The sequence below is a fragment of the Chiloscyllium plagiosum genome, chromosome 6 (assembly GCF_004010195.1).
Source record: "Chiloscyllium plagiosum isolate BGI_BamShark_2017 chromosome 6, ASM401019v2, whole genome shotgun sequence".
NCBI classification, from domain to species: domain Eukaryota; kingdom Metazoa; phylum Chordata; class Chondrichthyes; order Orectolobiformes; family Hemiscylliidae; genus Chiloscyllium; species Chiloscyllium plagiosum.
In genome coordinates, this window is record NC_057715.1 from 91,590,834 (window position 1) to 91,605,834 (window position 15,001).

The window sequence follows — 15,001 nt, forward strand, 5'->3', positions numbered from 1 at the left end:
TGTCAAATTGATTCAAATGTCCACAGCTTACTACAAGCAGTGATAAGCATAACAGTCTGATTTCTGGTTTGGGAAATAGTTGAGAGCCCATACTCATGAAGACACTTGTTTGAAATATCTGTAGAACTGTCAGATGAAGCAACCCATCATTTAAATAAACAATTAACTTGTGGATTGCCTAGAGGTTATTAATGTATAACAATAATTTTCGGAATGTACTAATTTGTTTCAGGAATAACCAAGCCAGACAATTGAAAATCCAATTAAAAATTGTACCATAACACTTGTAAAGTCAACAGTGAATTTGGAATACTTGATTTTACATTTTGTATTTATAGGAATATGCAGGGCATCTAAAAACTATTAAAATATTTATCCTAGTTTCACGCCCACCCCAGTGTTAGTTGTTTTAGAGACATGGTATTGTTATGCTCTTAAATTTTCTTTCATTCACATTGTACAATTCACAATCTCATGGTTTGTGTTTAAGTAAAACATTTCATATCATTTAAAATTACACATTTTCCTCTAACGTTCTAGCATTGCAATCTCAATCAAGATGTATCTATGCTGTATTTTTCATTTGTAGTTTATTGAAATTAGCAATGTGGAACAAATCGGAATATTGTCCAAATTTTGCACAATGATTATGCTTGATATTAAACATTTAAATCTTTAACTATAACCAATATGTTTCATGATTTGCAGTGAATTAAAAGCAGTAAGTCATTGCTATCTCTCCAGAAGAGAGATTCTTGCTTTAGAGGATGCTTAACTAAAAGTATTTTTTAAAAAACTAAGCTACTACTGAAGTGGACCAAAGATGTGTAGGCCAGGTAAATTGGCCATGCTGAATAGCCCACTGTGTTAGGTGCATTAATCAAAGGGAAATGAGTCTGGGTGGGTTACTCTTCGGAGGGTCGGTGTGGACTTGTTGGGCCGAAGGGCCTGCTTTCACACTGTAGAGAATTTAATCTAATCTAATCTACTGCAGTAGCAGCATCTGATTCTTCAAACTGTAAATTCTTAAATTTATTGTTTTTTTTCTTTCTCTTGTGTATTCTGTATAAGATTCCAAATATAGCTGCATTGCTTATACCTTATGTAGGTATGTTAAATGTTTGTAGTAAATCAGAGAATGTTTTATATTAACAGGAACACTTATGTCATTAACAAGATAGCATTAGAATTAGTACACTGTTACTGAATAAACAAAGTTTGGTTTATACTTAATTGGATTCTGGGAGTGTTACTATTACTTCAGTGTTTGGAATCCACAATACTCTCCATTGCTTTGTTAAAATTGTAATGGAGTGGTATTTGTGTGACCTGTTCATTTACTGCATGTTTAAGTTTTATTCTTTACTGGTCCATGCATGGTAAACAGGTCAGGCATCTTATGTCTATAATTACTTGGTGGGATGATTAGGTTTTAGACACAGTGAATAATTTCAATTGGATTTAAGAGATGGAAATAAAATAAAGGTGACAATAGATCAGTGTAATCATATTATGTTAAATTTAATTCTAAACCATGAATTATACATTTCAGTTACTAAGAAAATAATGGATTATTTCTTTAAATAGCACTGTGAGCACCTAACATATTGAGAGTGAATATTGATGACGGCTTTATGTACATGTGGACACTGATTTCCATGATAAAAGCATGAAAAATATGCATGTTCAAAATCTTTATGTAGATTATGATGCATATAGTTAACAATTGTTTTATCATTATTTCAATGAAAGTGTGAGCAAATTAGCCTGCAATGTAATTGTTTTTTAAGAACTATCAGGAGAAATAGTAAGCATTGTTTACACAAGTTTCACCAGCGAAGGAGGCGTTTTGGTCCATCTCGTCCTTAACTGCTCTCTCTAAGAGTAACTGTGAGAGTGCCATTCCTCATCCTTTGTCCAAGTCTCTACAAGTTATATAGTCATAGAGATGTACAGCATGGAAACAGACCCTTCATCCAACCCGTTCATGCCGACCAGATATCCCAACCCAATCTAGTCCCACCTGCCAGCACCCGGCCCATATCCCTCCAAACCCTTCCTGTTCATATACCCATCCAAATGCCTCTTAAATGTTGCAATTGTACCAGCCTCCACCACTTCCTCCTGGCAGCTCATTCCATACACGTTCCACCTTCTGTGTGAAAAAATTGCCCTGTAGGTCTCTTTTATATAGAACTTCTGTGCTCAATACTCTGACCAATAAAAGAAGCATACCAAACGCCTTCTTCACTATCCTATCTACCTGTGACTCCACTTTCAAGGAGCTATGAACATGTTTGTCTATTGTAAGAATGTACTAGGAGAACATTTAGAGGTACATAATGACTGCATTTTCTACTGGTCAGAGGGTAGTTATTCCAGTGTAGAGGGAAGTTGTGCATTGGGACCCAGCAGAATCCCCATTGTAGTAGACTCTGAAGAAATTGCCTGGGATGTTGAAGCATCAACAGAATGCAGTTGCTGTACGTCTAGAAGCTGCTAAAAGTCTCTGATTAAATCAGAGAGTTTGAAAGTTCCCGTGAAGTGAACTGAAATATATAGGAAATGTTAGAGTCAGAGTCTAATTCCTAAGTAACTATTAAACCTATCCTATGCCTATCTCATCTAATTACCCAGGCAAAAGTGAGGATTGCAGATGCTATCTCTCCACCCTGTAGGCTTCCTGCCTCTATTCCTGATGAAGGGCTTGCCCGAAATGTCAATTTTCCTGCTCCTTGGATGCTGCCTGACTTGCTGTGCTTTTCCAGCACACTCTGATCTCATCCAATTACCCCCTAACCTGACCTGACACCTTCACCCTACTTTCTCCCAAGCCCCTTCTCCCACTCACCACCTAACCCTGCTGATGGTCCTGGTCCCACCATTCAGCACCACTTCCGCCATATCCAACCTGACTCCTCACCCTGCAGTAGGTCCGAACCAATTCCTCTCCCCATCAAACACACACCATCCACTCCAGAATTAGCCCAGAACTCCCCAGATTTGACATCCACTGTAGACAGGAGCTGATCTCTCGATCTCTCTCTCTTGATCTCTCTCTCCATCTCTCTCTCACATTTAATTGAGGAAATTGCAGTTTGATCGCAGCTAGCAGCACCTTTACATTTCAGAATATAGCAGCTGACTGCTGTAAAATCAGGGAGTGGTTTGTCTTGCCCCAACCGTTCTGCATTTCAAAAAAAGGCTGTCCAAATAACAATGGAGACCCGCATTTCTGTAGGAGCCCTGAATGGAATTTCCCCTCAAATTTGGGGATCCTTTCATTTGTTCTATAAAATAGTTACATGAGAAAAAGCGAGCATACAAGTTCAGAAGGTATAGTGGAATGTTGGCTTTTATTTCGGAGGGAATGGAATATGAAAATAAAGTTTTGCTGTAATAATCCAAGGCACTAGTGAATAGCACCTAGAATACCATGAGTATTATCTAAGGAACGATATACTGGCATTGGGCACAGTCCTGAAAAGGTTCACCAAGTTGATTCCAAATATGGAGGGAGTCTCTTATGAGGTGACGTTGACCGTGTACTCATTGCTTCTTGTCTTTCTAAACTCCAATCTGTGGAAACATGGAAGATTCTTCAGGGGTTTTACAAGATAGATACAGAGAGGTTGTTCACTCTTGTGGAGGAGCCTGGGATGAGAGAGCATAACCTCAGAGTAACCTGTCACTCATTTAAGACAGAGATGAGGAAATTCTCTGAGCAGAGTGAAGCTGTGGAATTCTTTACCACAGAAGGTTGTCAGGACTGGGTCATTAAGTATATTCAAAGCTGAGATGGACATATTTTAATCAGTAAGGGAATCAAGGAGTATGGGATAAAGGCAGGAAAGTGGAGTTTAGGATTATCAGATCAGTCGTGATCTCATTAAATAATGAAGCAAGTTCGTTGAACTGAATGGACGACTTCTGCTGGCCTGTACCTAATGGATATATTCTGCATATTTATAATGGAAAATAATTACATGGGTCTTCAAATTATACAATACTAATAAATGAATAAGTTAATGGCTCCTTTTGAACTCTTGGGAAGAAATTATCTTTTGCATGTAAGATTTGATGCTTGTGTTACAGTATCATTTTAAAACCATAATATGTTCAAGCTATTAAACACAACTAGAATAGAAAATAAGAAGGTCTCTGAAATAGTTAGCTGTTCTATTTACATTGTGGTTGTCTTTTGGATGAACACAATATTCCACAAATGTAGAAAGCATAAACACTTTAGGTAGTCATGTCAGATGAACACATTAAGAATGTTCTGTATGCTTTTACTAACCAATTTTCTTATCATGGCTCTTTTATTACAGGAAATATTTTTCTAAAGCATGGATCAGAATTGCGACTTATTCCCAGGGACCGAGTTGGAAGTCTTTAACCATTTGTCATCCAGAGATCTTTTGCCTACAGAAGAAAACAATATTTATTTTCAAAATTATTTTTAACTCCTTTTCTTGTCACTTTTGATATGCATTCCTTTAAGAGAATCTCCGGTAGGACTCCACTGAATTAGGTGGTAGCACCTTAAGCAGAGAAAAATCTAAAATGCATATGGTAAACACATAACAGTGCTGCCTAAAATGTGTTGTAATGTAATTGAGAAAAAGATTGGGCTGAAAAGAAATCTAATCCTTAAGCAGGGACTGCTAATACCTTAAGAATGTAAACCTGTTAAGTAAAAGTCACACAAGGAAATTACAAAGTATTATACAAAGCTTCTGTAAAATGCTTGGTATTAAGTAGTCAATTGGTAGATATCAGTATATTTTAACCTTGTATCATTTGTTTTCTGTATTAAGAAGATACAAATTCTGAAATTCATTAAAATAAAATTGAACTGCAGAATATATTTTATCTTTGAAATTACAAACTCAGAATCACCGATTGACTATTGCACAGCAGGAAGCCATTCAGCCCATCTTGCGTATATCGGTTCTTTGAATGGGCATTTCATTTATTGCCATTTTCGCACCTTCTCTGTGTAATCCTGAAGACTGTCACTTTTCAAAGAACACTCAAACTCCCTTTGAATACCTCAGTTGAACCTCCCAAGCAGTGCATTTCAACTCTGAGTCCCTAGCCTGTTCTGAATTATGTTTTCAAATATAATATTTACTGTTCCAAATTATATAAGAGTGCATTTGATAGATCAGACTTTTAAGTAAGTATCTCCTTTAGACAGAATGCTCTGAACTAAATGTTAGAGTAATTTTTTTGTGACATCTTTTCATTTTCCTAGCATTTGAATTGTATTAATTGTCTGAATTCTATAATATGTATCTTACTTGGTTCTTATGTCCGGGAGCTACAGTTTTTCCTAACCAGTTAAATGGTTTCCTCCAGCTTGAGGTGAACTGGTGATCAGACTTGACGCCTTTCACTCATGCCAGATGACTCATTCCAGCAGAGTAATTAGAGCTTGGGCAATGCACATCAATAGGTCAGCCTTCCTGAAGATGCACATTGTAACTTGGAAATTACAAAAAAAAAGAATATCTGCTGTGACTTTGAGAAATGACAGGCATCTATGAGTTAGGGAAGTCTTGATTGAACCCTGCGTTCAAGTAATAAGACTGGTATTAATCTGGATTTATAGTTGATGCTGTCAACTTGTGCTCAGTTAATAAATTGAACTAAAGCCTGAATACATCAAGCATTTTTTTAAGCTTGGCATTCCACTCGATGATAAACTGCTATTGAGGTTATTTCTTTCATCACAAATTTCAGAAGTGATGCATTTTTTGTTTACTGCCTGAATGTGAACGAGTTGGAGAGCACTAACCTTGCACTAAACCAAAGAGGAATGAATTGATAAATCTGAAGGACAAATCTTAAAATGCAGGAAATGTCAGTAACTGAAAAAGAAGGACAATGTAGTATTTCGGGTGGGACCTTTCTTCAAAGTAGCATGTATTTGGCACTCTGTACAATTTTGACCTACAGCAGGTAATGCTTTTCCCTTGATTTAGCTGTGATCAAAAGCGTCAGCAAGCTGAAGCATCTGTCTTTTCAATTTTTAATAGAAAATGTCCCATGAATTTACCTATTCTTATGTTCTCATCCAAGAGCAAATGTATGGTACATCATTTGGGCAGCATGATGGCTCAGTGGTTAGTACTGCTGCCTCACAGCAGGTTCGATTCCCGCCTCAGGCGACTATCTGTGTGGAGTTTGCACGTTCTCCTCGTGTCTGCGTGGGTTTCCTCCCACAATCCAAAGATGTGCAGGTCAGGTGAATCGGCCATGGTAATTTGCCCATAGCGTTAGGTGCACTAGTCAGAGGCAAATGGGTCTGGGTGGGTTACTCTTCGGAGGGTCAGTGTGGACTTGTTGGGCCAAAGGCCCTGTTTCCATACTGTAGGGAATCTAATCTAATCTGCAGGTGCTTCATCTCAAGTTTTATCTTGACGCTTTTATCAGTGTTGATTTGTCATTGCCTTCCCCTTTTGGAGGTGGGGTGAGGAGGCAGGCCCTAAGTCTTCATCAGGCAGAATGGGATCGAACCTGCACTGCTATTCATAACCACATTTTGACTATAAATCCAACTTTACAATTGTGATTTCATCTTTTATATCTTTAAAATTGATTTTCAGTCTGATGTTTAAAAGCTAATAGGCTAATAGAGATCATAGTGATCTAGAAAAGAATAATTCAGCCCTAAGTAGTTTATTCCTTTATTACATTTCATACAAGTTGTATGCGTTCATTCTTGATCAGAAGGCTACTGTTAATTTTCATGAAGTCATTTGGGCTGGATAAATTAATGCATTGAGAATTATGTAGATTTTTGGCTGGTCTGAAAACCTGGTGGGCCCAAGCTTCAATTATATGTTGCTGATTTAGAGCATCTTATTGTGGATGGCTATTAACTATAGAAAGGAAGAACATTGACAAGCTATTCATTCCAGCCCACTTTTGTGGAGTTTTTTTATTAATGAAATCTTATTCTTCGTCCCAGTATTATTAGTAGTCATAACGTTGATTGAATTATTGTGCGCAGTAATATAGGAGTATGTTCATGCCATATAGGAGTATGGCATGGAGAGTGAGAGGATGTTTGCATAATGACTTCAGGTCTGGAAGCAGCAGAAAGGATTGCTAATTTCACCCTGAATGCAGCCTTTTAGGGCTATGCTAAAAATACAAAGGATTTTTTTTTCAATTAATGCAGTGATTCTTTTAGTCTGTGTTATGACAGTTGCCCATCAAATGTTGGGAATAATCTGAGTCTTCCTTCATGAAGCTAATAGGAGATCCAGTATCAAGCTGTGATGCGAATTGTCTGAAAGGGAGAAGTGGGCAAGTTCTAGTCTTTAGTGACTAGTATTGTAGGTGCATGGAGTAAAAAGCAGCTCCTCTGTAGGCACATGTCTCGACAAAAAAGCTGGATTGAGGTTATGCCCTTCTGTCATAGCACTGTTGCTAAGATATTGAGTGCACTTGATAAGTTGGATTGGGAGAAGCAATTTTCTCCAGTTGAGGGGTCTGGGTCTATATAATGTGAAAATTAGAGCATGCCTTTTAAAAGTGAAATTGGGAAATGCTTCATCATGCAAAGGGCAGTTGAAGTTCAAACTACTTTCCACAAATGTCAATTAATGTTCAAAACTAATATTGATAGAGTTTTGCTAACCAAACATATTGCAGACGATAAAACAAAACAGATCAATGATCTCTTTGAATGACAATTGTCTTGATCAGCTAGATGGCCTACTGATGACCCTAAATTTGAAAATAGAATCAGAAATATATTAACAATGGAAACACAGGAAACAAAAGTATTTATGTTTCACAGAGGCAGTAGTTACCAAGTGTGCACCATAGGAACTGGAACACATGAAGTATGTACTCTCTTTTAAAATAGGCACTCCCTGTGGCTCATTACCATAAACACCACTGATGAGTAGCCTGCCTTTCTATTGAATGTCATTAGTTGATTCTTGTAGTTTGTGCCAATGAAGCACATAATATATGCATGCATAGTTGCATTAAGTCTGTGGAAATGAGTCTCAATTTTTGAAAATTGCTTCATTTCACAGAGGCTACATTTTGAAGGAACCTCGTAAACCGTCTCCATGGAATGATTGATTGAGAGTTTAGTTCACTCAGCACAAACTATTTAAAAATAAATCCCAACCATTTTTATTTGTTCTGTTCATGATTTCTGCACTTACCAGTCCAGTTTCTTTTTAATTGTTGCCGCCATATACCAATTGTGCATGACAGATATTGCCTGGGAGCATTTCAAGATTGTTTCTATGTAACAAGCTTCAACAGCTTTCTTGTAAATATGACAAGTAGGCAGAGCATCTCTAAGTTAAATACAGTTCAGAAAGGTTTTATGTTGATTAGTAAGCTTAATTAATGCATCGGAGTTTATTGAAAGTTTCATGGCCAGTGGTTAGGAGGGGAAATCCTAATGGGAACGAAGTAGTATCCTTTTCATTTTGTGTTCAAGTTCTGTTTCTTTTAAAAACGGATGACCTTACTGACCTCAATAGCTGAGGCAGATTGCCTGATCGTTTTTTAAGACGCCTCCGAACCAATTGCTTGGGGATGCGTTCCATTCTAAAGTTGACACAAAAGAGCTGGAGATGAACCATCTGGCTTCAGCCAGGTCTGGATAGGGGCAAATGTCAAGAATATTTTTGCTGAAGTGCATGGGGTGGCACGGTGGTTCAGTGGTTAGCACTGTTGCCTCACAGCACCCGGGACCCGGGTTCGATTCCAGCCACAGGCAACTGTATGGAGTTTTCACATTCGTCCCGGGTCTGTGGGTTTCCTCCAGGTGCTCTGGTTTTCTCCCACAATCCAAAAGATGTGCAGGTCAGGTGAATTGGCCGTGCTAAATTGCCCATAGTGTTAGGTGCATTAGTCAGCAGGAAACAGGTCTGGATGGGTTACTCTTCAGAGGGTCAGTGTGGATTTGTTAGGCCTAAGGGCCTGTTTCCACACGGTAGGGAATCTAATTTAATGCTTTTATAGTTATCTCTCTCACAATGGAAAGTCCAACAAAGTTAGCTTAACAGCCTTCTGAGTCCACCAAGATTGGCCCTCAACAGCTGATATGTCTGTACTTCTCAAATGATTGAAATCTGAGCTTGATGAGTTATTTGAGCATAGAGTTCTGAGATTCGAAGTCAATTGCTGGGTGACCCCTCCAGAGGGAAAGCAGAACCCCAGACAGCCTGCCTAGGACCCTCCATCTCTGTCTTCAAGTTGCTCATTGGAAAGAAGTGTACCCAATGCCTGCAAGAAGGAAAACTGCTGGGTGCAGCTCAACAGGGAAATTACTATTGCAGTGACATCTGGAAAGTTGTAACTTGTGAATTAACTTTTAAGACCTTGTGATTTACTGAGACTTGTAATTTAAGCCTTTTTGCTTCTGCCTTGAATTTTTTCTTTTCCTGAATGTTTGTGTGTGTAGTGGACAGGCAATTTCCCTAAATGTTTTGTTAAGAAACCCTACGTTTTATTATAAAGGATTTCACTGTGAGTTTATTTGAAAGACTGGAATCCAAAACTGCATCATACAGATGTGGAGAACATGCTTCAGCCTACCTCTATAAAGGAAGGAAATTTAAAAAAAGAGTAGCTTAATGAACAGCTCGCTGTCTCATGTTCAAGAGGGCCAAAACAATCAATTAAAATTGTCCCAATTTCCTGTATGACAGGGCATATCCAATAAGATCAAACTCTACTGCTGTCCACCCCATAGCTGTGCATTTCTTTTCCTTTACAGGCTTTCTTTTTAACTTATTCATTCATGGAATGAGGGTGTTGCTGGCTAGGTCAACATTTGTTGCCTATTCCTAAGTGCCCAGGCATCATTAAGAGTCAAACAGATTGCTGTGGGTCTGCTGTCACATGCAGACCCGACCAGGATAAGGATGGCAGTTTCCTTCTCTAAAGGATATTAATGAGCTATTATTCATTGAATTCAACTTATTCACTGTTTAAAACCGAGTCTACTTCCACAACATTTTCAGTTTCAATTTTAGAAATTAGAAATGTCTTCTGTTGCTGGGACACAAATGATATTTTAAGTTTCTGCATATTTAAAATGACAGTGCCCAACTAAGACTGATCCTGCGGTTTGATATGTTTTCTGTAGTTCTGGTTGTGGTCAACAGGAAAAAATATGGTAGTCTTCTAGTAATTTTTGTTACTCTTAGGCAGCTCCAAACTGCATCATATAGATTAGAAATAAAATACTACAGATACTGATAATCTGAAATAAAAGTAAATTGTTGGAGTAACTCAGCAGCTCTAGCAGCATCTTTTTAGAGTGAAACTGAGTTGTTGTTTTGCTCCAGATCTGACTTTATCAGTTAAACAAAAGATTTTGCTGCAGGGTGACAATGCAACAAAATATGCAAAGAAGAGCAAATAACTAAAAAGAAACCGCATCAAGAATTACTTGTTCACCCAGTTTCCAGTACTCATCAAGCTAATGACAGCTTTGAGCATTTCCTGGATTCTAAGCTATCTTTCCAAGCTATCTTTGTCAACCACTAATGACCATGTACTTTCATCTAATGGATAAATGCATCGAATCATTTGCTTTCTTCTGGAATTAGTCTTCAGTTTTACTTTTGCCCATAAGAAATAAACATTCTAAAATTATCTTTTGTATGCTTTCTGTATATCTATTCCAATCAGAAGGTTGCTTAGCGCTGTGGTGTGTGCTTTTGATGCATGTATTTAATTAAAGGTGATTTCCCTTATTTTAACATTTCTAAAGGGATGATCTTTCTGAAGTATGCATTAGTTCTAATTATGGAGTGCTTCAATTCTAAATACAATTGGGGGCTGCATGTTGAAAATCTACTGAGTAGGTGATACAATGACTTCATTGCTTCTCAAATTTAATTGAATATGGAAATAGTAATTTTAATCGTTCGATCAATGCATTGTTACTAGGGGACGAGAAGCACTACAGTGGATCAAAATATTTTATTAGCCATAATAATGTTAGAACTTTGCAGCATTTAGCTCTGAACTGCAATATGATTAGATTAGATTAGTTTCCCTACTGTATGGAAACAGGCCCTTCGGCCCAACAAGTCCACACCTACCCTCGGAAGACTAACCCATCTAGACCCATTCCCCTGCCCTACATCTACCCCTGACTTATGCACCTAACACTATGGACAATTTACCATGGCCAATTCACCTGGCCTGCACATCTTTGGATTGTGGGAGGAAACCGGAGCACCCGGAGAAAACCCACACAGACACGGGGAGAACGTGCAAACTCCACACAGACAGTCGCCCGAGGTGGGAAAATATGATTAATATTTTTGCTGTAGTACTGGGTGATCTATCAAAAGGTGTCAATGCTCTCATAGTTGGTAACACTTAAGAGTTTTAACAGAGGTGTTCCATAATGTGGTTATCTCAGTTGCTTCTGATCTCCCCAGTGGAGAGGAGGTCACATTGTGAACAGTGAATACATTACATCACACTAAAAGCAGAAAAAATCAGCTGCTGTTTTGGCTGGAAATAGTGTTTGGAGCTTAAGTCAATGAGAAAGAAGGTGGTAAAAGGACAAATTGGTTGTTTCCTGCACGTGGAAAGGCTTAATTGGAAAAGAAAAGGGTGCAGGGGGTGATTAAGGAGCAGACCATGGTATCATGGAGGGAATGGTCTCTTCAGAATGCTAAAAGGTTTGGAAGGCAGATGTAATGGATGATGGAAATGTGGATGGGGCAGAGAATGATCATGAATATTGAGGTTGGCTAGTTGGAAGGTGAGGGCAGGGAGAACTCCATCATGTTCCTGGGATGGAGGGCGTGAAGGAGATTAAACAAGGCGGAGGGTCCTGTTAACCACAGGGAGGGAGAGGTGACAGTCCTTGGTTGAAGAAAATGGAAAGCAGACTGGAATTTCCAGAATGGAACATTACATCATTTAAATGCATGTGATAGAATTGGAGAAATAGATATTGGGATTAAATCACAATACTCTGAATGCTGGGGTTTGTAGCAAAAATAAAAAGTGCAGGAGAAACTCAGTAGCATTATCAGCACCCATGGAAAGAGAAACCAAGTTAACATTTCAAGTTTAATATGACTTCTAAGCAAGCGAAGGGGACTGAATGGAGACTGACTTAGAGTCATAGAGATGAACAGCAAGGAAACAGACCCTTCGGTCCAACCCGTCCACGCCGACCAGATATCCCAACCCAATTTAGTCCCACCTGCCAGCACCCAGCCCATATCCCTCCAAACCCTTCCTATTCGTACACTCATCTGGATGCCTTTCAAATGTTGCAATTGTACCAGCCTCTACCACTTCCTCTGGCAGCTCTTTCCATACACATGCCACCCTCTGCATAAATAAGTTGCCCCTTAGGTCTCTTAAAAAATCTTTTTCCTCTTTCTCTAAACCTATGCCTTCTAGTTCTGGACTCACCCATCCCAGGGAAAAGACTTTGTCTATTTATCCTATCCATGCCCCTCATGATTTTATAAACCTCTATGAGGTCACCCCACAGCCTCTGACGCTCCAGGGAAAGAAGCCCCAGCCTGTTCGACCTCCCCCTATAGCTCAAATCCTTCAACCATAGCAACATCCTTGTAAATCTTTACTAAACCCTTTCAAGTTTCGCAACATCTTTCCAATATCTGTTCAAGGAAGAAGTGAAAACGTCACGGACCATCTGGTGGGTGATGAAAGTGTCAAGATGCTTGTGAGTAAAGTGATGGAGGACTTTGGAAAAGGCATGGGTGTGGGTGGGGAGAGCCTGAACTAGGTGAGAAAAAGAAACAAGTTTGAGATGGGAAAATAATCAGCTCAGTGGAGTTAGAAACAAAAATAATAGCTCTAATTTAGAGTTGCCTTTTCAGATGACTCGTCCACTAAGGAAACAAGATGCTATTATTTAATGCCTTTGGTATAAGTGCTCCTTAATCACAGTCAGGATTCAGAATATCAGAAATAGATCTTCCCTTGATATTCAGTTTGGTAAAAGTACAATGATGCTGCTGTATCCTTTGCTCTCTTAAGCTATTAGCCAGTGATGCTTAATTGCTCAAATCAATGGCAGATTTTGAAAAATAAATAAACAAACTAGATATAAAAAGGATAACCGTATTGTTTAATTTAAATGGCATCCTCAATATATTTTATAATGGATGCTAAGATGTTGACAATAAGGGCTGAATTCAAAACAAAAAACAATCTGGGACAGTTCTGGAATTAGGTACAATTTATGTCTATCTACACAAATATTCCTGACTGCTTTCTAAATTCTGGAGCATATATGGTTGGTGGATATCCAGGCAATTTATACTGTGATTCAGTGCATTGGAATATTTTAATATGATTTCAAAAGACATATTCTAGCAGTTCTTTTTTTAGTATTGTTAGTACTAAAGCAAACATAAGAAAAAGGAACTTAATCTTGTCTCAATGTATGAACAACAGGTGTGGAACAGGATAAATATTTGGCCTTCGCACTTACTGTACTGTAAACAAAGTTTGTAGCACAGAGGTTGTGGCTGGAAAGAATTTATGGTGTATTTAATTTAAATGTACAAACTGTATAGCCCCCACCCACCAGTGCCCATTTTACAAAAAAGGATAGGTCTAAATGATTATAGTATAAGAACAAAGTCCTTAACTTCAGGTTAATCTTGAGGGTGAGGAACATTCCAGTCACACAGAGGTCCTGGCAGGGCAGTTGGTAACCCCGTCTGTTATTCTCCGACATTAGAATATATTGTCAGAAGTAGTTGGACCTGAGGAACCATGACTTGCATCTTGTTTTATTTAAATGGAAGGTCAAATCAGCCACTGCATTAAAGCATATTTTACAAAATGACTTTTTTTTGGCTGAACCTCAATCTCAGACACCTGTAGAACTGATTTCTGTTCTCAAGCTACATTACAGTTTCAGAAATGGCTTGTGCTTGTGGCTTATCAGCTCCTGGATCTCCTGGCTGTTTTCATCAAACCAACCTTGGACTTTCCTGGTCAAATAACCAAGTGCCTCTTCAGAGGCGTTCATTATGGAGGTCTTGAGGGCAAAGCAGCAACTGCAGACACTCTGCATCTCTGGGCCACCCTGGAGTCATCAGGTTGGCAGCGAGTAGCAGAATTGTGCTCTCGTTTCTCATCTATCAGAGTGGCTCGATGTTCAATTTCCAGCAGTATTGTTTCTGTTGCATTTGGGGTAACATTGATGTTGATGACTGAGCAAGTAGGCAGTAGTTCATCCCACAGTCAATGGTTTGTGTCAAAGCACAGGTGATATGTATGTCTTTGTAATGCCTCACTCAGATAATATAGTCAAGCCGGTGCCAGTGCTTGGAGTGAGCGAGATGGGAAAGAAGATGGACAGGTAAGACAGTTCAAGAGGGTGGTGCCAAGTTGGAGGGTAGAATCTGGGATGAAATGGGGGAGGGAGATAAGGAAACTAGTGAAATTGACATTGAGGCCGAGTGGTTGAAGAATCCCAAGGCAGAAGATAAGTTGTTCTTCTATCAGTCATTGGGTGGCTTGATTTGACAGTGGAGGAGGTCCAGGACTTGCATGTCCTTGGCAGAGTGGGAGGTGGAGTTGAAGTGGTCAGCGACAGGGCAGTGGGGTTGTTTGGTGCGTGTGTCTTCTACACCAGGGAGACAGAATGCCAACTTGTGGAAGGTTTCAGGGAATGTCTCTGGGACACACGCACCAAACAACCCCACCACCCTGTCGCCAATCACTTCAACTCCCCCTCCCAATCTGCTAAGGACATGCAAATCCTGAGCCTCCTTCACCGCCAAATCCAAGCCACCTGATGACAAGAGGAAGAATGCCTCATTTTCTGCCTTAGAACCCTTCAAACCACACGGCATCAACGTTTATTTCACCAGTTTCCTTATTTCCCCTCCCCCCACCTCATCCCAGATTCAATCCTCCAACTCTTGAACTGTTCAACCTGTCCATCTTCCTTCCCACCTGTCCACTCCACCCTGCCTCTAACCTATCACTA

The 15,001-nt window shown here is 39.2% G+C and overlaps 1 protein-coding gene across 1 annotated transcript in view; it reads left to right on the forward strand.

Annotated features, from left to right (window-relative positions):
• ufm1 (ubiquitin-fold modifier 1) overlaps positions 1-4,863 on the forward strand; it is a 37,896-nt gene extending 33,033 nt beyond the window's left edge. Inside the window, exon 6 of the mRNA XM_043692117.1 lies at positions 4,332-4,863. Coding sequence (XP_043548052.1) covers positions 4,332-4,399 — 68 coding nt within the window. The 3' untranslated portion in view covers positions 4,400-4,863. The remainder of the gene's footprint in view (positions 1-4,331) is intronic.
• Positions 4,864-15,001: the final 10,138 nt, after the last annotated feature.